The following is a 25,090-nucleotide window of genomic DNA, read 5'->3' on the forward strand; positions in this document are numbered from 1 at the left end:
CGATGAAATGAGATCAAATGATCTGATGAAACATGGCGGATCATCTGGAACAAAGGGGCTCGAACGCTGGACAACTGAGCAAACAACAGAGGCGAAGTTATGCTACCAACTTTAAACTGATGGTGATCAACGCAGCAGAGTCATCAAACAACTGCCAAGCTGCCAGGAGATCTGGTGTAGCAGAGTGCCTCGTTTGATATTGGAGAGCAGGCCCGGCCTTAACCAATCCGGCGCCCGAGGCAAGATTTTAGGTGGCGGCCCCTTGCATTGCCAGCATATACTGTATACTAACAAGAAAATTGATAGATTTGTCTTTGACAATTGTTTTATTTAAGAATGTATGAAATACAATATGAATACCTAACATGAAGTATAAATGGTACAGAAAATCAAACATCAAGCTTCTTTCAGCAGAAGCCACAGGAACAGGAGGAGTGGCAGAGATTCTCAGAGCAGCCCACATGTTAGTAAAGTTCTGCCAGCTTCTTCTCATGAAGGTGTAGCTGAGGTGAAGGCACCAGGAGGAGCGCTTGATTCTGAGGTGGAAGCACCAAATGAAGCCTTGATTCTGCTGCATCCCAGGTGGACTATGTTGCTGAGGTGGAGGCAGCAGCAGCAGATGTGGTCGATGGTCCAGAGGCGAATTAGAAACTTCAGCAGCACATCTGAAAAGAGTGACTCCACTGAGTAATTATAAAAACACATGATTCCAAGAATAAAATGACATGATATGATAAAAAAAAAGGGGGGGGGGGGGGGGGGGGGGGGGGGGGGGGGCAGCTGGGGGGCGCGGACGACTCAGTAAATAATATGGTAAACTCCTGGAATTAATTAATTGTCTTCACTTAAAGGGGTACAGCGCAGTTTTAAATATTACATTTTCGATTATTGACACCCACACACGTTTTCACCTTTGCCTGATGGGCAGCAAGAGCTATTTTTGCAAGATCGCAGTCGCTCCTATTTTTCTGTGCAGGGCACTGAAGGCACAGCAGTATGAGTGATTCGGGTACGAATCGCTCTGAGTCTGACGTAATGCGCGCTCCCGCTGGCCTGGTAATCCTTAAGTTTCGATTTGTCCGCCATTACTCCGCCAGGCTTAGCAGCAACAACTGAGCAGTACTGAGGATGGAGCTTCCAGAAAGTAAGAAAAGACCAGCTTCCAGCACTGCCACAACTCCAGCACAGACCCCACAAGGCAAAAGAAACTTACATTTTACTCGAGCGCTGCTAAAAGAGCGAGGAAGGAGTTCCCCTCTTCTGTGCACATACATGGCACAAGCCACAGACACGAGCTTTTCACTAAGCTACAGTTACGCCTAAGGCCTGCAGGGGTCGGTGGTCATAAAACGAGCAAACTGCGCTGTGCTCCTTTTAGAGTACAACTACTACTTAGAAAAACTGTGAAAGTTACACCTTTTCTTCTTTCCAATTTGTACTGCTGGCGCAGTGGTGCTGGCGCCCCCTGATGAGCGGCACCCTTAGCATCTGCCTATACTGCCTATGCCTCGGGCCGGCTCTGGTTGAGGCACAGCATCTGAAGCATATATTGTTATGTCTAAGATAGGCTTTCCTCTCTTCCAAAGATTTGCTCCTGAAACCATGACACTTTTTAAGGGGATGAGGTTTGTTGTGTATCGGACACTGACTGTCTATGTTGGCCAACTTGTTTTTTGAGTGGTCACTATGACTGCGGTCAGAGTTTACAGAGACATCTGTATTTTTGATGGAAACAAATGTTTTAATCCTACACTAAGGAACTTTTCAACCTTAATAAAACATTTTAATATTTTTTGAGATGATACATCGACTTACAACTAGTTGAATGACCCCCCTGTCATGGCCTGAGGGCGTCAGTATTGCTTTCACTTGGACTAAGCAGCTGTGAGGAGGGTGGTAGGAACCCTGCACACTAAAACACTCCACATGTGCGGACTGCTTTACGGCATGCGTCACATCATGATATAACATTGTTTAGCCACCATTAGATTCATGACCTCGTCGCTATCCATCCTTCACACAGCCACTGGAAACAAATGTAGGCGAGTTCAGTCCGACAGCATGCCACCGGGAGCAGCATTTTACGAGGTCACGCGCTAGGCCTCATGGGAACTGTAGTATTCGTTCAGGCAAAACATTACCGCTTTTGTCCACTGGCGCCGCCAAAATCAATGAAAACTGAAAGTTCCATAGTGTTGCTTTAACATTATGCTTAAAGGTCTCTGTTTTTTCAGTACACCCACCCACCAGTGTGGCAAAGCTTGGATCATTGAGTGTCTTGGTCTTGACAAAAAATATAACACAAATCTTGCTGTAAGGAGAGCAGCACAGTGAGCATAGTTCCTTGCGTGGCTCTGTCAAATGTTCTTTTGGGCTTGTGTTTGTGCTCATAAATTGCATCATTTAAAGTTATTGCTTGCACTCCAAACTCATCCATTCAATTCCTCCTAGATGCTAAAAACTTTCATTCTGAATAAAACAAATAATACATTTTCTCATGTGTACCACTGTATATATCCAGAAATTGAACTTTCACTAAATTGATTTTTTCTTCCTTCACCTTTTGTGTGAATGTTGAGTTGCAGTGTTTGTCATATTAGCATGGAGCAGAAAGTCCTCCTAAACTATTTATGCCTATTATTCAGTCATAGTGAAAGCTAATTTTGAATATAACATACCACAATGACACATGAGGTTCTTGAACAATTGTTGAAGAACCACCACGGCATTTTTTTTTTCAATTTGTCCCCAATGAAAAGAAAGTCAGACTTATTTGAAGTCATACTTAAACCTGGCTCAGGTCTGCAGCTTTGAATGAGTTTCTGGTTTGTATGAGGGGCCGTACAAGACATAATTCATTCTGGCCCTCACACACACACACACACACACACACACACACACACACACACACACACACATACACACACACACACATATATATATATATATATATATATATATATATATATATATATATATATATATATATATATATATATATATATATATACATATATATGTATATATACACATATATATGTATATATACACATATATACACGAGTATTCTAACAAAAATGTGGGGACTGGGATTCATTTGGAAGCATTATCACTGTGAACACATACACCATTATTAAAGATATTTTTTTTCAATAAACTGCTGCTTTGGTTTTGATGTGTACATTTCTACTAAACATGGGAAAGCTGGAAAAATGTCTGAAGCTGCAGTGAGGTGAAGGATCTGTGTTACTATTGGATTGAGTCATTACAAATTGAGAAAACCTCAAGATATTGAATCAATCATACCTCATTATGTGCATTTTCTAGGAGCTTTATAACATAAATAAACAAAACACATCAAAAAATGAGGAAAATGGTTGAAGTTGAGGCCATATAAAACTGAAAACCTTTTTGAAATAACAATGCGATATGTACCTAAACGTCCAGCAGATGGCAGCATAAATCCATCAGCTTTATAGAAAAACTGAAGCGACTGCGCTTCATCATTCGAAGCCTCCATCCATCCATCCATCCATCCATCCATCCATCCACAGTTTAAATAAGTTAGGTTCATGTAGAGATGGAGAGTCAGCTTTTCTGTCTCTGGGTAATAACGCAGTCTACCTGTCCAACAATGTTTCTTTTTCTGTGGACAGCAGCACATTTCAGTCACATTTATCTCTCCCACCTCGTTCACTCATGCCACGAGGAAAGAGCTGTCTGGATCTCCTTCAGTTCTGAATAGATTATTATTCATGCTTTGAATCTGAGTCAATATTGATTGCTTTAAAAACACGGACTTAAAAACAGAAAAGAAATGATTGTGTGTGCGTCTTCAGGCAGGAGCTGGAACCAGACTGCAGTTCTGATTGGACTTCATCCAGATGTGCTGCAGAAGCTGCTGCAGACATCTCACTGCAGAGTCAGAGCAGGAGTCCACTCAGCCTCAATGCACTCAACGAAGCCTGACACAACAAGGGAGAGGATAGGGAGTCTGAGATTTAAAGAATATTAATGTTAGTCTCACTGTGAGTGTTTTTCTGCAGCGCGTGAAGAGACACTGGAACAACTTCTTCAAATGATTTCTGAAAAAAAACCCCACATTTTTTGATGCCTTACTTTGTCTGCAAAGCATCACTGATTATCACTCATGAATAATAATAAAATAAGATAAAAAAAAAAAATCCACACTGGGACAAAACGGACAAAACGTGACTTGGACCATTCGGGAGAACTTGATGAAAATGAAAGCCTTGCACACAAATAGTGTGACACAGTGGTTTATGAGAACACGCTGACATTTAATAGCGGCTGTGTTTGTGCAGGAGGGAGGAGAGGCCAGCTATAATCATATCATCAGCTGGTGTCTTCAGCAAGAAAAATCTTCACCGATTTGCTTTTGCGACTTCTACATCAATAAATATCATAATATTTGTCAAGAAATCAGAACACATGCTAGCAGCAAGGCATGCTGGGTTTACTTGATGTATAATTTATAGAGCAGTTCGAGCTTCACATCTGTGCTACTGCTGTTTCACATGTCCATAGTAACATCTGTGTTTCACTAGCTTCACACCAAAGACATGAGTGTTTTTTTCACCATTTGCACATGAAATAATACAGAATGTACAAATAAATGTAAATAGTTCAAATGACTACAACCAACAAATACAGTGAGGAAGAAACAAAGACATCCATGTTTTTCAGCCACAATCATTTTGTGCTGTTAGAGACACAATTAATGACCACAGGAATACACTGTGGTTCATTTTTGAATGTTTTTCAGAAATAAACACTGTGATTAAATGGCAGTGTTGATAAATAGTTGAACTGCACTCCTTACTTACTGACTTACTTACTTACTTCCTGAATATCCAGCAAATCCCTATTAATCCAGCCAACCTCTGAGCTGACCAGCACCGAGTTCCATCACAGAGTCTCTCTCTCTCATCACACTGCATCCCTGCTCAGGAAGACTCATCAGCATCTTTACTCTCTCTGCAAGCTGAGAAGAGCTGAAGGTTTGGCCGCCACCATGAGCATCCTGAGCTGCATGACTGCATGAAGCCTGCTGAAAGACCACAAGGGCAACCCAGAGCATTGTTGCTGTATCTTTCCCCTCCTTTGATGGCTGCTCTTGGTTTTGTTCTCCACCATGGTTCCATGTTGAATTTCCCCTCATGCTTCCTCATGTCCGGTTGTTCTGGTTTTTGTTCTTAGTTTCAGTTCATATCTTGTTTCATCTTCCCTGCCTGAGATGAACTCAGTATCTTTTTGCTGATGTCCTCCTCTGTGCTCCTGCTCTGCCTCCGATTACCCTTCATTGTTTTCAGCTGTGTTTTGTTTCTATGAGTGTGTGTAGGTGCTTTCAAGAGGTTCATGTGTTGTTGGTTCCTCTCCATGCCTGTTCATTTTGCCTTAAATCTTTTGAATTTCTCAAATTGTACTTCATTTGTGTTTCCTTTCTTTAAAACAGGTTTTACCTTTCGATTTGCCAGTTTATCCTAAACCTCCTTTTGAGTTGAACCAGGTCTACATCCATTCACACATCTTTAACAGTTTTACATTTAAATTGTGATGTAAATGTAGTGTGCTTGATCAGGATTTTTTTCCCCAGGACTCCCTTGAAAAAGAGGTTTTTAATCTCAGCGGGACCTTCCTGGCTAAATAAAGGTTAAATAAAAAATTAAATAAATAAAAAATTTTAATGTAGATGTGAGACAGCCCTGAGCCCAGTAATAAAATGTGTGCAAAGCCCTGTGCTTCTCCTGATCAGAGCAACAGTTCATTCGGTGGCTCTGCTTTACAATTAACTGAAGCCATTTGAACCTTGACTCATATATTTTCTCATCAAACTGATCTATAAATTGAGAAGTTTCTTCGTATGACATCAGCCTCCCATAATTTAATGGAGGGTTTGATCTCGCTAACTGCAGGATACAGCTATTTCCTCCCTTCACTCATCATCTGCAGCTATATGAGTGTATATTTCATCCACCCACCCATGCACTTAAAAAAAAAAGTGTCCCCCAAGTGATGTAACATTTTAATCTGGAGTGACGGAGACTTCCGCTGCTATTGCTTTGGGCCTGAGGACAGCCACACTGAGAGCTCAGGGTTCAAATAGATATTCTACTGTGTGGTTTCCCTTCATGCTGCTCTTTAGCCTTTCTATTGGCTGAAATAGTGTGACGGGATGGAAAGCACACATCTATCTTCTTCTTTACAGCTGCATAAGTATATCTTTCTTCCTGTGGGAGGCTTAACTCGCTCCTCTGACCATATCGGTCTGCCACAGGGTGCAGTGGCTTTATCAGAGCACGTTTACTGATGGCTGCAGCTTAAAATGCAAAGTTGATGGCAAACCGAAGTGCTAATTTAAACAGAGCTCAGAGTAACAACAGATTTAAGAAAAATTAAGATGCAATAGAAAAGTGTGAAACAAAACTCAGACTATAGTTGTAGCACCAACCCAGTGTTAGCATACATATTTTCTGTAAGATTAGCTTTAAGTCATGCTCAAAATAAATAAATATTGGAATATTTCACTATACCAGTTTAAAAATATATACCAGAGACCACAGTTTTCAAATTTAAAAACCAATAATTGTAACTGATAAAGCAATGCACTTGCAATGATCAACCTTTATGCATATACTCATGTTTTCTCAAACACTTATTTCATCAATTGTTTTATCATGTATTAACCTGGCTCAAAGTTTTGTCAAAATATTGAAAGGACCCTGGAAATCAGTAGAGATCAAAATTTTACCTACATTAAATTCTATTCAATCAAGCAAAAGACTAAATGAAATGTGGTTGTCAGAATAATCAGTTGTGGAAGTAATGGATGAGAGCAGATGGTGCATTCTTTCTAGAATATAAAGATACAAAGAGCAGGTGTGATCCTTGCAGAGAAGGCAGCAGCGAGAGGGAGAGAAACCCTTTCACTGCCTTTTGGCAGTCCTCCGGGATTTGTAGTTACATTTGTAATGTTTATTTTCAAAGGAGTTAGAGGTAGTATATCCTCCAGGGAACATTTCTGTGTGGAGATTCCATGTTCTCTTCATGTATTGAGTTTTGTTCATTTTCACCCCCACCCCGCCAAAAAAAAAAAGCAGATTTTCTAAATTAATCATGTTTTTGTGGATATAGACATCCTTGGCAATGCTCTTCAGTGTTTTTTATTGTATTTTTTACCACCTGAAAACTCCTTAAGAATTTGTCAAACATGGAACTCAGTTGCAACAACAAAAATTCTGTCAAGCAGAACATCGATAGTCTCACTAGCCAACAAGACTCCATAGGACTCCTCCTTCAGCTTGACGGCAGTCCTTACTTCTAGTCTCCACCACTGGGTTTAGGGGTTGTCGTCACGGCAGCCACCGGAGACCTTGTGACCACAGCTGTGAGCATCTGCTTCAACAACGGCAGTGAAGAACATGGTCCAATCGAACCTCCCCCAGGGTCTGGGAAAAGCTCTCCTGGAGGTAGGAGATGAAACCTTTGCTGATGCAGGGCTCTACGGTAGAGCCTCTACCAGATGAGACCCAGGTGGTGATTGGTCAACAGCTCTGCTCCTCTCTTCACCCAAGTGTCCAAACACATGACCAGAGTTCAGATGACACAACAACAAACACAACCAATGACTCTCTGACCAAAGGTGACCGAATACTACTACATTACAATGAAATTGTAATACCACGTGCACTTATGGACATCTGTGTGCTCAAAAAATAGTGTTCGCTATGGACAAGCTGTTGCTGGCACAAAAGGCCAGTAACAGAACACCGTTCAGGTTCAAGTGGGGAAGGCTGTTCAGCTTGATCACCCCCTTCCAGATCTCACTTTTGCTGCACACATGGATGTTAAAGTCTCCCAGTAGAATGATGGAGTGAAAAGTCGGATCACTGTCCAGCACTCCTCGCAGGGACTCCAGGAAGACCGGATACTTTTCTGAATGTGCAGGGACTGTATTGGCTGACACATCTCATCAATATCGATAACAGTCGGGGACGATACCTCTGGATTTGCAGGCTGGGGAGATGCTTCGCCTTTTTAAAAAGGGGGACCGGAGGGTGTGCTCCAACACTCCTCAGACTCCCAGGGAAAGTCTATTCCAGGGAACTTGAGAGGATGATCGATAGTAGAACCTCAGATTGAAGGGGAACAATGCGGTTTACATCCTAGTCGTGGACACTGGACCAGCTCTGTCCTCTTCATCAGGTGCTCAAAGGTATATGAGAGTTCACCCAACCAGTCCAGATGTTTTTTGAAAATAGATAAGGTGTTCAACAGTGTTGAACAGTATCTTGTGGGGTGTACTTCATAATTATGGACTATGGGGCATTTTGCTCTGTATAATCAGAGTAGGAGTTCTGTTCACCATGCCGAAGAAGAAGCTGGGCCTAAAGGGGAAGTTCTTGATTTATCGATCAATCTATGTTCCTACCTTCACCTATGGCCATGACTGAAAGGACAAGATCCAGGATGCAAGCTTTGCCCTTTGGGATAGGGTGAGGATCTCAATCACCAGAGAGGAGCTTGGAGTACAGTTGGTACTCCTGAACATCATGAGAAGCCAGGCTCCTCAATGCCTCATTAGGGAGGTGTTCTAGTCATTTCCCACCAGGAGGAGATCCCTGGTTTAGGTCTGGGACATGCTAGAGGGACTATGTCTCTCAGCTGGTCCAGGAACGCCTCAGAATTCTTTTGGAAGGGCTGGAAGAGTCGTCTGGTGATGGTGAAGTCTGAGTATCCCTGCTTAGAATTTTGCCCCTGCTGGATAAGTGGTCGAAGATGGATGTTTGGATGGATGGAAGGATGGATGGAGAACATGGATTGTATTTCAAACTTTGCCTGAACACTGACATGAGGCAAGACAACACTCAAAACCTCCAGAGTACAGCAAACTCAAAACAGAGTGCAGTCTGGTTCTTGTTGCAAACAATGTTGTTTTTAAAGCATTTCCATCTTGGAAATATTTAGCACAAGTTGTTTTTTTCCATGTTTGTTTCATTTGTCACTTTGTAATAACAGAAAATTTGTCAATTTGCATGTTTGCTTTGAAAAAATATTATTCAAATTGGATTTTAGTGTTTTTATAGTGACTAATTTTGAGATGTTTTCCTTACAAATCTCTGCGGTCACAACTTTTTTTCATTTTGTGATTTTGTTCTATAATAAAGTGACAGCGTGCTTCACCCATTTGTGCCAAATGTTTTTTTCTTTTCCTCCTTGCTTCAAACACAATCATATTTTCATGCATCAAAAAAAAAAAAAAAAAAAAAAAAATTCTCACACGTTCCAGAATACTAGATAATTTCAAACACAAGTTTTTAGATTGTGGAGAGAAACCAAACTGATGCAAGCAAATGGAGAATATGCAAGCCAAGCGCAAAAACATGGTCCAAAACCCAAACACTGCAACACCACCATGTTTCCTATATGTCATTTACAATAATAATAATAATAATAATAATAATAATAATAATAATAATAATAATAATAATAATAATAATATAATAATAATAATAATAATAATAATAATAATGTTTTTACAGTTAAAAATGAAAACATTTAAAATAGAAAACATGTAGTGTAGGTGATCTGCAGAAGGGAACACTTAAGAAAGTATGTCTTCAAAAAAGATTCAAAAGCAGAAAACAAGCTCAATCCATCCCTCAGGGAGGTTATTATAATAATTAGGCCCATTAAGGTATTATTACGTTTAGAAATGCCACAGCAACACATACTTCTGAAATTATATTTTTGAAACTAATAGTCCAGGATTATGCTGAAACAAATATGATTTGATTAATTGTTGATATTTATTTATTTATCTATTTATATTACATCATTGTTAAAACATTTTTTTGACCATTGCCACGTTCATTGATTGATGAACGTGGCATGGTCTCTCTCTCTCTCTCTCTCTCTCTCTCTCTCTCTCTCTCTCTCTCTTTCTCTCTCTCTCTATCAAAGTTTGTCTGCGTAGAAAGCAGACACTTGCTTATTTCGACACAGGATTCTGTTCCTGCAGAAATTAAAACCTTCAAATCAAATCTTTTACATGCAGTCAGTGATTCAAACCCAGGCGCCACACGCACGCCAAAGGCTTTTCAGAGATTTTTCCAATATAGATGAAATACGCGTTTAGAACAGGTCCTGAAAAACGTGAATAACACTTGATTTCTTGAATTTGCCTCAGTCTCCTGAAGGTTTGAACGGAGAATTGCGCACTGCGGTGAAATCCGGCGGTGTGTTTGACGCTGACTGACTGATCTATTGTGTGTGACTCCTCGACGGTGTTGGGAGTAAAGAATAAATTGTGATAGCTGTGGAGAGAGGCGAGCGGCAGGCTGGGAGGGTGGGCTCAGCGCAGCGAGCCCGGACTGGAGCACATGGACGCGCATCTAGCCGGAGCGCGCTTTCATCTGGCCGCACTCTGACAGCACACACACTCGAACACACACACCTGGCTGAAAAACTGTGCGGAAACATGTCGCAGTACCTCCTGGGAGGTAAGTTGTTTATTCAAATTATGTTTTTGATAATTTCCTTTTGTTTTGTTTTTTTGACTTCCGTTCGTTTGTAACCTCTGCAAACTCGTGCGTGATTATTATTGATTTAAATCGGAAAACCCCACAGATACTGTTTCTTTGACTTATGTATTGTTTCTGGTAATATTTGTATGTTATATTTGAATAATCTGTACGGCACTCTAAAAGTTGCTTTTTACTTTGCTTTCCAATTAAACTGTGACTTGATTCCATTTTTCATTCATTTTTGTTTTCATGTGTGTGTGTGTGTGTGTGTGTGTTGGGGGGGGGGGGGGATCTAAAGCTTTGAATTTTGAATTCATGCATGTGGCAAATCTGCAGTGGAAACACTTTATTAAGACATTTTCTTTCAATATGAGAGGTGAGGAGAGGCTGTAACTCTCTCAGGTGCCCAAAGTGCTGTTTTCTTGTTCAAACCACTGCAGTCATTTTACAGGACTGTATTTGTTTGGAGGATGGTTGATTGGAGTCGTGCAGACGCTTCATGCACACTAATGCTGCAATATTTGTCACTGACTTTGCAGAAGTAAAGATTCTGCATTCTCAGCTTAAGTGGCACTATATGAAAGCCCATCACTTGGGTAGAATATAACATTATCCCCTCAGCATCCCAGACTGAGCCATATTTTATCCATCGGCCTGCTGCACCCATCCCTCCTTACTTTCATCTCTTTAATGGAGGCTGTGTGAGGAGGAGGCTGCACCCTGAAAGGGATCACCACTGACACGTGCAGAGATGGTGATCTCATCTTTATTGGTCTTCACAAAATAAGATTCAGCTCTGTCCCTCTCTGGGATGTAGCTTGCAGGGGGAGTGGTGCAACGAGTTCAAACTGAGCAATATTGGTGCTTGATGAAGCCTTCCTCAGAATTTGGGAGTACTGGGCTAAACAGGAATGGCTTCCCACTTGTAGTGCAGACTTACTGTGTAAGTTGCAATGACTTGCTGGAGCAACCAGCTGCTGTGGAAGGGAAAATAGAAAAAAATATATGTATCATCATTCATAAAACCTTCCACATTTGCAGTGATTTTCCCCCCTCATTGCTTGTTGCTGATCACACAGTGGCAACAGAAGCTCACACCTCTTCATGCTTATTTTGCCACAACAGCCATGCGTCTGACGCATGAGTCATCCCCATATACCCTCATTATAAGACAAGAAACTCAGCTTTTTCATAAATGAATTCAAATCTCTATTTCAATATTCTGTTGACTTTTTTATGACATAGATTTTGGAACCAATGTTTTACCAAATGTGATATATTTATAAAATCTATTTTCAATAATAATGTGATGTTTACAAATTAAAAATGTTGAATTTTCCATTGATTTATTTCTAAGGTATATTCAATATTTATCTCAAAGTGAACATTTATTATTGGTTGATTACAAATTAGTGGCTAGATTTAGGTGGAACAGTTTGTTTACCTGTTGTTTGAAGAGGTCATGTACGTAGAGAACAGAACGATGTGAATGCCAAAGCTCCATGAATGAACTTTCTTTGCCGTATCGATGTACTGTCTGATGAACATATGAAAAGTGTTTCCTTTGATCCTAATAATGACAATTTACTGACATTAACATTTACATTTAGAAATGGACCATTCATTGTGTTTTGAAAACGTTACACTCTTGAAGTTACCTTTCAAGAAATGCAAATTTCAGAAACTCTCCTCAAACAGCTCAGGAAGTTGACCGTTTTTGACTTGCTTTTCCGTCATTGGAGCCTCGTATAGTTTCAACTGAAACTTCGAGAAATTGTAAAACTGAAATGTTCAGATCAACTGACTGAACAACATGTTTAAGTTTCAGTAAAGTTTTGTTTGTGGGAAAATCACACTGTTTCTAAATTAAGTTCATCAGAATTGTGCTCACTTCTAGGCTAGCCAGAAACTCATTATTCGTTAATAAAACATATAGTCAGACACCATTAAATGACTTTAGTTAGGATTAAGAAATGTCTTCTTTTCCTTTCATTGGTTTCTTTTCATTGTATTTGCTTTGTTTTATAAATTCACTATAGAATGTCAATTGTTTTTTGTTTTTTGTGAGATAATTATGTATTTGAACTGATTCACCTTTTGCATTGATTATAGAACTTTCTCGAGCGTGTTGTCATTTGTCTAAACTTCATTCTCATGTCAGTACGGAGGCTTTCCAAAACGTCCTCTTTTTAAACTCAACATAAGGTCACTCTGGTATGAATGGTGTCTGGTGTTTAAAGATCTGGGAATCAAAGAAAATCCTCATAGCCAAGATGCTTAAATGACAAATATAAACAGAAATAATTTGCACGGCTCCTGTCGAGCATCGAATCAACACCTGCAGCAACACAAGTTGTGCAACTCTGATTAGAACATTTCCTTTTTTAGATAGATGTAAGGATATAGAGTGCAAAAGCAAGATAATTGTTTCGAGTAAGATTTTTTTTTGTCAACAATTTGGTTTGATTGAAAAGATAATTGAGGAATCTGTTTTGGCTTTATGTCAGCAGTGACCATGCTTTTCTTCATATCTTCTCCAACTGTGTTTGCTCACAAACGTGCTCTCTGCTGAGCCCTCAGAAGGTTTCGGTTTGTGATGAGTGGATCTTTCTTCTTCAGTTCACCTGCAGATCCTGCTGGCCGTGGGTCTGGCGGTCTTCTTCTATTGTCTGGTCCTCGGCTGCATCCTTTGCTGTCGGAGACGGAAAAGCGTTTCATCAGAGGACAAGGAGGCAGTTTTTCTGTCTCCTCATCGCGCTGAGAGGGTGACGGTGACATTGAGTCCGACTCCGAGCACGCAGCCTGTCAAGCAGCAGTACGAGGAGCTGGACGGGGACGTGCTGGACTTTCCCTCCCCTAAAAGCAGCTCCTCGCCATCGGAGGACGACCTCACCGCTCTGCCCTTTGACCCCAGCCCCACCAGGTCGGTTGAGATGGTGCAGTCTCGGCCCACTTGTTTTCCAATGAGGCGCTTGAGCACGCCCGCCGTTCCCTGCTCCTCCAGTAAATCTCAGACTCACGGCAGAGCCTCGTTGCCGTCCTTGACTAAGTTGAGCTTTGTGTCCAAGTCTCGTCGCGCGATGGGTCGGCGCAGCACCGTGAGTGGCGAGAGCTTCATTTACAGCGAGAGCAGCAACCTGACCGCTGCCAGAGCCGCCGACCAGCCGGGGGAGCCGTGTCCGCCGCAGTACGGCTCCAGCTCCACCTCCACCCCCTCCAAACCAGCTCCTCTCCTGCACTTCTCCCTGCTCTTCTCCTCGGCCGGCGGCACCCTGCTGGTCAACATCCTGGGACTTTTTGGGGCCAGTCGGAGGCGCAGTGGGGTGTTTGTTCGGGCCAGCCTCCCCCCGCTCTGCCCCTCCCCTCAGCAGACGGCCTCACGGCGGCGAAGCCTCAGCCCGGAGCTTCACGGTCAGAGCTTCGTGCTGCCCGTGGGCTCTGTGGAAGAGCTGCGCACTTGCACCCTGAGGCTGGCTGTCTACAGCAGAGACTTCTCCGGCCTGAGGGAGGCTGCCATGGGCGTGGTGGAGCTGCCCTGCGAGCAGATGGACTGGGAGCCCGACGTCACCACCACCCACACCAAGCAGCTCGTCCCAACCAAGAGCAAGCTAAAGAAGGTACCAACGATGCAACACTTCATTCACAATAAAGTGTAGAGTAAATTTAGGTTTGATCAACATAAACTGAGAATTTTAGATGTACTATATACATGTCTGGCCTGTTGAGAGTCAGTAGGCCTAAGAATGGAGGAGAGAACAGTTCCTGAAAGTTTAAACAACAAAATAACTGAAGTCAAACACAGACTGTTTGTGTAGAATATTACAAAAGAAAATACATCTGTTGACCATTTGTAGCGCCTTTTCCAAGTTAGCGGGTTTTTCAGGGGCTGGAGACGGTCAACACAGAGCAGGACACGCCATCTTAATTAAGATGTGAAGGTTTTGTCGATCAGTTCATTAAAACCCAGAATGTTCTTGCTGTGAGACAACAGCGTCAACCAATGAGCTGATCTGCAGCAGGAAAAGAACATTTTTCAACTTCTGCTTATTGTACATTGAAACTTGACAGATAATTTAAGAAAATGGTAAATATTTAATGTAAAAGGATTTGAATCACCATGGATAGCACACATTTATCTGAGGAGGCTGAGCCCGTCTCTGAAAATCCCTGAAATTGTAGTTTTGTCCTTCTTTGCACTGTTTATTTGATTGGATGGTGACAAATTGAGCTGTCCAATCATGGAGCAGATGGCTTTCTGTCCTCCCGTCCCGCTGAACACTCTTCAGGGGGGAGTACAGTTTCAACACGGATCAAGGCTGTTGGATAGTGAGACAATTGCACCATTCAATAAACTCGTTATATTAAATTGAACATTAATTCCCAAAATATCAGGAGGTTTGCAAAGGAACATGTTTTTGTTTTTTCAGAATTTTTTTTAAATTTATTTTTCACAAACTTGATTTTTTTGTACAGATTTTTGGCAAATCTCAACCTACAAACTCCAAAATTATATGCAAACATTCATTTACAGATGCAAAATATTTACGACCTAATATTGAGCCCAATCAGCTCATATGTAGAAAAGCGACACAGGCCAGGCTCAAGAGGGCGGGCTTGAGTCACTGAATCAGTCCGAATCAAGGTACAAAAAACAGGCAAGGGTAAGAACAAAATTATGTTAAAGCTCGGGTTGACGAATAACAATTCAGTGGATGTTGGACATAGAGCTGTTTTAGGAGAGAAAGATGTCAGGAAGGACGGTTGGTAGAACAGTGAAGGTGGCTGCTGATCAGCTGCAATGACCCCTGAGAGGAGCAGCTGAAAGAATTCTTTTAGTATAGATTGAGATTGAGTTTTCTGCTTCCGAAGTGAAAGGTTCTAACTAGCATAATTGCTGTAATACATATTGCTGCTTATGGATTCCATTTTGTGTAAAATTCCAAATGAAACTATAGCTGCAGTCTTAAAGTTCGTCCAGTCAGTTTCTTTCTTAATGGATGAGAGCTGGCAGCACAGCTCAACATGGATTTTTAAATGCAATTATTTCATGTGCAGTGGCCGGTCTGCTGATGAAGCGACCGTAATCACTGTGAGGGGGAGACGCATTTAATCCTCTGTCATTAAAATAACTCAGCAGAAGATTGGATGACTCAACAAGGAGCCGAGAAAACGCTCAGAGACAAGCATGTGCTGAAACAATGAATCAAAAAGATTATCTCTCTCACATTAAAGCATTTTTTAATACTTTTTGCTTTAGATTTGCATTGTGGTGTTTTATAGATTGAATTGATGCCAAGAACAAAAAAAAAAAAGAAAAGAAAACATGAAGGCTAAGAAGCAGCTATCACACATTAAGTCACGGTCTCTCATCAGTCAATATTAGGTAGTATTTTATTGGCATTGACATTTTACCAGTGTTGCAAAAACAGCACAACCATTGGACACATGTCAACTTTTAAAAAAATGTGTTCAAACTCAGATATTTTAAAAAAACTTATGGAGCAAAAAGTTACAACAAGTGGAATTTTGGACGTGGGCCTCTCAAGGACTTTCGCTGCAGATCTGTGAAGGTGGGACCTCATATAACCTGGGAGTGGTTGGGATTACAGCTGTTCATCCTCTGACTGTGTGTTTCTTGATTTCCCAAACTGTACTCTACCTCTTAAAGAATCTTTGTTTTCAGTTGATTTAACACGTGAGAAAAGTGCGTCGGCAGACCTTTAAATACCACACACGATGTTTTATCCATGAAAGAATGTAGCGTTTGATCTGCTCTCCCATTAGCCAGTTTTCCGCTCCTGTTAGTCACGGTGACGTTGTTGTTGTTGGCAACTGCAGAGCAAACAAGCAGCGAACAGCAAATTGGCAGCGTGCCCACGCCGTGCCCTCTGCGGCTCCGCTGTGACGCTGCCACAAGCCATTAATAAGGGGCTCGTGACGGGACGTGGGCCCCGTGTATCAGTGACATTACACCGTTAGTCACACCGAGAAGTGCTGCGTTCATGCTGGGGGAAGCCAGCAGTGACATTCTTTCCCTTCCAGGTACACTGCAGATGTATCTTATAGAGCAAGTGATTGTTCTTTAAGAGAAAGGCTGCAGACTGTTTGATATCGTTCATTAAGAAGTGAAATATTTGAACTTTTTTGGTGAAAGGATGTAACAAATGGACCAAAACAATTACAATCAGCAAACTGAAAGAAAATAACAGTTAACACATCACCAATATGCCAACACTAATGCGGCTTTTTCACTTTCATTGGATGAATAACAATCTTTTAAAGGAAGTCTTATCTCACTGACAAAAATGTAAAACAGTTTAGAACGCTCAAATGCCTTATGTAGCTGAAAACTGAAAAAAAAAAAAAAAAACCCAAAAAACTCAAAAAGCCACACAGGCTTTATTTGTAAGTGGGTATCTTAATCGTTAAATTATAGAATGTTCTTGAGCAATCCAAATCGAGAAGTTGCGAGGAGCTCATTTTGACGTCGTGGAGCAGCGCTGCCGAGAACATGAGGTGTTGATGGAATATGCTGATATGCATCTGATCCAAATCGTCTGGCCTGTCACTCCAGTTATCAGCGATAGCTTCCTGGAAAAAAATTAAATACTTACAAGCTTCTTATTTAAAAAAGAAATGTGTTAAAATAAACCAGTCTTTTTTTAGCTGATCTTTAAAACAAAGGGCTTCTCAGCTGAAAATCCAATCTCTATTCAATTTTATGGTAAATTAGTGGAAAAGATGAACACAGCTGGTGAACAATTAGCTCACCGGTGTAGTTTAACCAAGCAGCGAAGCAAAGGAAGAAGCAGTGGTTGTGAACATTATTATCAGATCGAACAATAAACACAATCATGGTAGATGTCTTTGAGGGCTACATCTTGAAAAACAAAAAACAAAATGGGGAGATTAATTGATGGCCGCTCAGTGACCCATCTCTGCGTGGTTGTTGTTTCTCATACAAGTGCAACAATTGCAACAAGTCTTGTTTTATTAGGATAGACTGAGGAGAGAGATGGCATTGGTTTACTGAGATGCTGGCATGTAGGAGTATGAATTTAAAGTTGCTGCCCACAGTGCGTGAATGTTGTGTCATTCATTCCTGCAGAAATAAAGACATTGGGAGCCAGAGAGACGGTCGCCATCCTCATCATTTTTACCTTTCTTCCGTTGTAGTCTTCCGTGCTTTGAGGATGGCGAGATGACTCAGAGGATCAGCGTGTTATGTAACTGAAAATATGAAGACAAACACAGTGAACAAGCAGTAATGAACGTCTGATGTCTGTTCTCCAAAAAAGGAAGAGCGAAAGAAATCATAACAACAAATAAAAAGTCTGTTGTGCCTGAGGATTAAAGTGGGTTTTAGGAGGTTTAAAACCTACTGTCAGTAATTTGCTTCATTTAAACAGTGATTTTCTTTCTCTTTTCTTCTTGTAATGCATGTTTCTCGGTGCAGGTTATAAGATTTCTTTTGAAGCGAGACACTAAACTGAGACACTTGTTTGACAAAATTGCCTTCACACTCTGCTGCCCGGCATCAGCGAGCCGCTGGCGGGCGAGCGCTCAGCCTGCTGACAGCAGGAAGTGACTCACCAGACCCCAAACAACACAAGCTAACGAGAGCGGACGTTACAACTGATATCGAAAGTGACATCGAGCAAGAATGTCTGCTTTGGTTTCTTTGTACAGGTGATCAAAACTCATACAGATCTTAAGACCTACATACATATAAAGGCGATTGTAACTGTTTTGGCCAAGCTGAGCTGCTTCTGCATTTTGATGCTTAAATGTAGGAAGGAAATAGAAAGAAAACTGTGAAAAACTATGAAGGCTTAATATATCTGACACTAACCATGTCACAGCACTTTGTGCTTTGTGTGGCTGCGTTAGGTTGGGGTGTCTTTCTGATCAGAGTTTTAATGGCTTTATGACAGTTAGCAGTCTTGTTTCACAAATCGATATTCTAAAGTTGATCGCAGTGACCATTAATTGCATCAAGTTTATTGGTTGAATTTATTTATATCACTATTAGGAAACAAGGTTGGATGCCCATTCAATACGGTGATTATACTGATGCCTGAGTGTGTTTTATGCTACAAATTGGTTTCTTCATAAAGCACAGTTCCAGAAAACCACCAGAGGAAGTAGTAGTCTCTTAGTATTAATAAAGCAAAACAAAAGGATGAGGAACATTTGTGGACTGAGTAAAACTATTTTTTTCGCTACTTTTTGCTAAGCCTTGTTTACAATTTATGTTTTTTTTTTAATTTCCTGTCCTAATAGAGTGTGAGTTCTCTGGAAACGGGCCGCCGAAAGAGCTCGGTGTGTGCGCCGCGGCCTTTGGGCCAGCTGTTCGTCCTGCTGCAGTATCAGACGCTGGCCCAGCGCGTCAAGGTGATGGTCCGGAAGGCCGAAAATCTGGCCAAGCTGACGCGGATCCCAGGAACTCCAGGTGAGGACTCCTAACAGTATAACAGGTTTCCTCACAGCAGGAAAGCTCTTTCAAAGTAATGCAAACGCCGCTGTTCACACGAAGCGAGTGCACTGGGCTGTGTTCCTCAGCCGCGGTCAGCCAGGATGGATCTCTGACTGAACATAATCGCATTAGGAACCAATGAGCCCGGTGTCATTTCCCCTCGCTTCTATATCGTGTCTCGCTGCATCTGATTTAAAGCTCCGTCCTAATGAATGGAGGAGGAAGTTAAAGGAAAACAACAACAAGCACTTTAATGTTTGTTTTCACCACTGAAACTGACAGTCTGGGGCAAACGATCTGTCATGCCTCTTTCGCAGATTTCAAGGTCAAATGGCCACTGAGTTGTGTGAAAGCTACTTCCTCTTTGCAGTTGCAGGATTAGTGTGCTATCGTGACACACTGGTTTTTAATTTCAGTAAATCCAATTAGCGTGCTGCGATGGTTTATCGCAGGAAATTATGCTTTGTGAGTGATGAGGCAGATTTACGGCGGTGACAGCAGAGCTGAACGCAGACGGGATTATGTAGATTTGTTCATGTGATCACTGCAGTGTGTGTACTCCTGTCCTTAAACATTTACATGAACATTTGTAGAGTCTAATGTTAGCAACTTTGCTGCTTTGGAAAATCTTAAACTGATATGATCTAATTATATAATGACAACCAGCACAGTCTGTTGTGTCCTCATGACTCTTTATTTGGTCCCAGAGCTTAATCTGTTTATCTTTGAATAAAGATCAACAACAGAGCTGATTTGAAGTAATTCATGGAAAGACATTGTTTTACTTCTTTCTGAGAGTAAAAAGGAATGGATTTGCACACGTTAGGATGGAAAAACCCCATAATGTCTCTGAATAGAGACTGCCAGAGACTTACAAATGAGTGGTAACCAAAGGTATTTTTATTCCAACAGACCATTATGTTGTCATCAACTTGCTTCAGGATGGGAAAGTAATTGGCAGTAAGGAGACTAAAGGGGCCGGCGGTCCAAACCCCGTCTGGAACGCTCCGTTCCTGTTCGACCTGCCTCCCGGTGACGTCAGTCAGCTGCCGCTGGCCCTCGAGTTCATCGTCATGCAGGTAGCATCTCAACTTCAGTGTCTTTATTCCTGGTTTGCCCTCATCAAGGGTGATGTTCATCTGCGTTACAGTCTGAAGCCAAGATACCATTGTGATAGACATTTGACATGAAGGATAATGCATGAGGGGAACCACAACATGACAAGAAAAAATCGGTAGCAGGTTTTGTCTCAATAGCCAAAAAGCCACGAAAATACATACGCTAAACATTGAAGCAAACATCACGAAAAACACTAAAAATTGATTGTGAGCAATGTAGTTAAATTTAAATTTAAGAATGGATCCAATAACAGACACACTTTGAACAGGAAGTGTCTGTAATCTCTCAATCAGCTCCTAAGATCCTAATGAAAGCAGCAGTGACTCCCAAGATTTCGCTCAATAAATAACTCAAGTACATTTCTGCACCTTCATCCACTCAAAGTTTTTGTGTTTGTTCATTTGAGCAGGCTGAAAGTAGCCTGATTAAAACAGACACAATGGATCTTTCCATGTTTTTTTGTGTAACATAAAATCCATCAGGAGATTTGCTCCCTTCTGCAAATCACTAGAGGTCACTTGTTACTTCTTTCAAAGAAGTGGAGTTACTTTATTAGTTACTTGTCTCCCTTTTAAAAAAAAGTCTTTCTTAATAGTATGATGCAGTTATCACTGCGGGGGGAAGATGCTCTACATTTCAAAAGTTTACACTTTCGTGCAGATTTCAGAAGGACTGCAAAGAAGTAATGAAGATTCCCCAATAGTTAATCGGAGTTTTTTGAAAAATAGAACAATAGCCAAAGTCAACAGTCAGCTCAGTGAGAGAGAGACAGAGAGAGAGAGAGAGGTAACCCTTTATGTCTCAGATTTTCATCCAGTCCTCTTCGTGTCCCTGCAGGGCCGCCTCTACACCAAGAGCAGCATCCTGGGTCGAGTGTTGATCGGCGGCGAGGCTTCGGAGGCGGGACAGGGCCACTGGAAGGAAATGTGCAGTCGGGGCCAAATAGAAACCGCCCGCTGGCACTTCATCCAGTCCGACGCACAGTAGGGTCTGAGTGACGGACAGGTGAGCTGGGCCGCTCCAACTGCTGCCGCCTCGGGAGTGTAGCGGAGTTAAGTTGGAATAACTTGCAACTGAGGTGCATTTTCAAGTATTTTTTTTATTAGTTCTGTCTTTTAGCTCTGTTTTTTGTCATTTAGCATCAGAAAACTGCTGTTTGAGGCGGAGCCACCTTCAGGCTGATGTTAAGATGCTCTGTGTGTACAGAAAGAAACACCACCGTCCGGATTTAATCTGCCTCTGCCATTATTTCCACTGTGACTTCCTGAACCGTCGTCTGTAATTCCTCCTCCTGGATGTTCTCTGTGGAACTTGTGCTGATGTACTTTTGTTGTAACGATGCTACAAGTCATAGTGTTACCATTCTGCTTGTGGTGTTAAGCTGTTGTCAGTAAACTCCAAATGTATTTCCATACTCATATCTCTCGTTCAGCGTGAGCCTGTCAGAACGGCTGAAAGAAAGAAAGAAATAAAGGAGAAAAAAAAAGCTTTGTCTTCCGTTCAGCTTCTGGAAGTTCTGATAAACATGGAGGAGCTTTGTGACTCACCGTCGCTGCAGCTTTATGTTGAATTCATTCCTTGAAAATCTCCTACTGATGCAGCGAAACACCATGATTAAAACGTTTTTCAGTTAGTATTTAACACTGGAGCTGAACCGTTGAATATAAGAATTGTGCATTTGCAGATAAGCATGCTGCATTTTGTTTCCTTCACTACATGGATTGCTGTGAACACGCAGCAGCCTTGCCAGGTAACACTACTGTCCCTCCAAGACGCACTAACACCCACTGCTACGTCCCACTGAGGCTTGGTCTGTGGTGACACAGGTGACCGTGAAAAGGCAGCAGCCCTACAGATGCTTTAGGCTAACTTGTTTCCTTACTAACGTCATGTTTTGTGGGGTTGTTGTGTTGTTATTGTCTCAGCTGTGTATGAATGTTTTTCTTTGAAAAAGAGAGAAATTTCAGTGAAATTAAAAATACCAATAAATGTATTTTGCAAAGCAAAAGTGGTGTTTTTTTCTATTAAAGGGTAAAAGTGTGTTGTTTATTAAATAAATATCATAGATTTCAGTGTTATCAGTATCACATATGAATGCAAACTTTACAAATTCTTGATTGGATATGGTATTTTGATACTTCATAAGGAATGTAAAGAGCTCAAGCAGAAGGGACAGAACATAGTATATCTGAGGGGCCAAAGGCTTTAACTTCAATATAGCATTAAACACACACAACATCCAGCACTTCTGCGTAGCGGAGTTCGCCACTCCCCATATATTTTCTGTGTTACCATTGTGAGATCTGCTATCGTTGTCACAGTGTTGACATAATGACAATGTGTTTTTCAGTTTTTGTAGTTTCACTTGTCTGAACTGCTGAAATCTGTTGGAATTAAGTCAGATTACAAGTAGAAACACCCCAAGCAAGAGAGATGAAGTAAAAAATAAGCAAAGGCAAAGCTAGAGAACAGTTATGATGGTATTAAAGCTCTCATTGATGCTCTCAATGCATACATGCTCGTTTTACCTGGTTTTAAAACATGCTAGAAACCACTGTAACTTACTGTTCGTGTGAATACGTGTGATAACTGTCTGCTCTGTGAGGGACTGTTGAATAGAAGACAAATAAACCTCCACCCAATCACACCCCATTGATACGAACGTTTACATACCTAAACCTGCCTACATACGTGAAGCTGAACGGTTCTCTGCAGTTGGGGAGTCTCACAGACAAATTCCGGATTGGCAGTGAAAATCTAAACTCCTCAAACATAATGACACGTCTCTGAATGTGCGGCCTTTCTGCACCACGGCCGGAAGCGATGCACTCAGTGAAATAAAAATCAATAAAAGCAATCAAGTGGAATTTCTGTGAGCCTACAGAGACAAATCAAAGCGGTGTCTGAAGGCGTCAGATGTTAGCTGAGGGAAGCCTCCCCTGCCTAAATCAATGGTGTTGTAACCACATCATCCAGTCATTGTCTCCTCTGCTCCGTGGGTGACGTCCTTTTTAGGAGTTATAAATACTGTGGGTAATAAAAGGTGATGTAATATAACTCCGAGGGTGATCTGATGTCAAATCAGATTACTGAATGAACGGCACTCCTGCCATACACACAAATACATCTTAGAAAAAGGAAAAAAAGAAAAACACAAGCTCACACCCACAGAGGAAGTCAGGGCTCCGGTGCCTGTGAAGCAGAAAATCATCACAATATGTAAAATGTGGGACTTTGAGCCCAGCTGGGTGGAAAACACATCCTCACACTTAATTACCTTCATTATATCAAGTCATGCTTCCCATCTTTCTTCGTGATTCCTTTCTTGTTTCAACACAAATCACCGCTCCTTTCAGCACTGAGTGACTCACTCTGCTGAATGAAGCCACCACTTTTTCTCCAAGAAGAATAACCGAAAAAAAGGACAGTATCCTGATCAAATCTGGTTTAATATGAACATGTGTGTCTCAATCTTTCACTCAGCTGTCATCATCATCCTCCCACTGGAAAAGTAAAACCAAACTAAAAACACATCTTTGAAGTGAGCAGTAGTAGGTTATCTGTACCATCTGTATTTGCATACAAACTAAATAAAAGTGATTTGGAGGTTTTGTGGTGTTGTAACGGCGAATAAAACAATCGGACATGAAAGCACAAAACCGCACATCCTGTTTAGAGTAAAGGACATAAGATGAAGTATCCTGGCATGAGGCGATAAAGCGTTTGATACAGACATGCGGCTCTCTCTTCACTCCTCTGATCTGCCCACTCTCCTCGGGGAAGCTGAGTAAATGAGATTTAGCCGATGTATCCGCCGCCCTCCGTCTCTCTGTGTGGGCCGACAGCCTCTCTGCCACAAACCAGTGCAAAGAGACACATTACTCAACTCTGTTTTTCAGTCTATCAAAACTCAAGAGGTAAAGGAGATGATAAATTGAATCTGCAACAGAAGACTTCATCCAAACGCTGATCTGAGGACATAACTTGGTTATGACCAGACAATTCAAGACCACCAAGATTTTTCAAATTTTAAAAATAAATCACAACTCTTTTGATCCATCCTGTGGCCATGAAATTGTTTTTTTTTTTCTCATTGTCAAGTCCTTTTATGTGCAACTTTTATATTTATTTGTTTGTAAGCTTGAACATGTATATACTGATATTTGTCTTCTATGATATTCAATTATATCTATAATTTCCATCCATCCATCTATTCATCTTGTACCGCTTATCCGGGGCCGGGTCGCGGGGGCAGCAGTCTCAGCAGGGATGACCAGAATTCATTGTCCCCAGACACTTCCTCCAGCTCTTCCGAGAGGATTCCAAGGTGTTCCCAGGCCAGCCGAGAGACTATCCAGCATGTCCTAGGTCTTCCCCGGGGTCTCTTCCCAGTGGGACATACCCGGAACACCTCCCCAGGGAGGTGTCCAGGAGGCATCCTAAAGAGGTGCCCGAGCCACTTCAGCTGGCTCCTCTCGATGTGGAGGCAGTGGTGGGGCAAGGGTCCTTGGGGGCTCCAAGCAAAAAAATTCATCGGGCCTCCACCCCATCCATGCACACCGAAAAAAAAATGTTTTTTTCACAGAATTTTTGGGACATTTGATATGTATTAGAGCTGGGCAACGATTAAATTCCTTAATCGCGAGTAATTGTAATCCTGGAGTTAATCGTGATTAATCGCGATAAAAATGGCTCATTTGAAATCTGCCAAGGCCATTCAAAATGTGTGTGTGTTTCATAAATAAGAAATAAGTAATCAAGAACGAGTTTCTGTTTATTCAATTAGACATGAATAATCAGAAGGCATCACAGGAAACCAACAGGTAATTTGACGCAGTTCCGTGTTCATGTGTCATCAACCAAGTCACAACCAAGTCAGAAACAGATGAAAAATGGAATTTTCTTATGAGCACACACTTCCTCAAACTTCATCATATCTCCGACTCTC

The 25,090-nt window shown here is 41.5% G+C and overlaps 1 protein-coding gene across 1 annotated transcript; it reads left to right on the top strand.

The window, feature by feature from the left end:
• The first annotated feature begins 10,466 nt into the window (after window positions 1–10,466).
• On the top strand, window positions 10,467–21,153 carry LOC115389151 (synaptotagmin-4). The gene is made up of 5 exons (XM_030092597.1): window positions 10,467–10,523; window positions 13,167–14,164; window positions 18,831–18,999; window positions 19,936–20,102; window positions 20,980–21,153. The coding sequence occupies exons 1-5, from the start codon at window positions 10,502–10,504 to the stop codon at window positions 21,127–21,129; spliced, it is 1,506 nt and encodes a 501-aa protein (XP_029948457.1). The 5' UTR covers window positions 10,467–10,501; the 3' UTR covers window positions 21,130–21,153.
• Window positions 21,154–25,090: the final 3,937 nt, after the last annotated feature.

This window comes from Salarias fasciatus, chromosome 1 (genome assembly GCF_902148845.1).
Source record: "Salarias fasciatus chromosome 1, fSalaFa1.1, whole genome shotgun sequence".
In the NCBI taxonomy this organism is placed as follows: Eukaryota; Metazoa; Chordata; class Actinopteri; order Blenniiformes; family Blenniidae; genus Salarias; species Salarias fasciatus.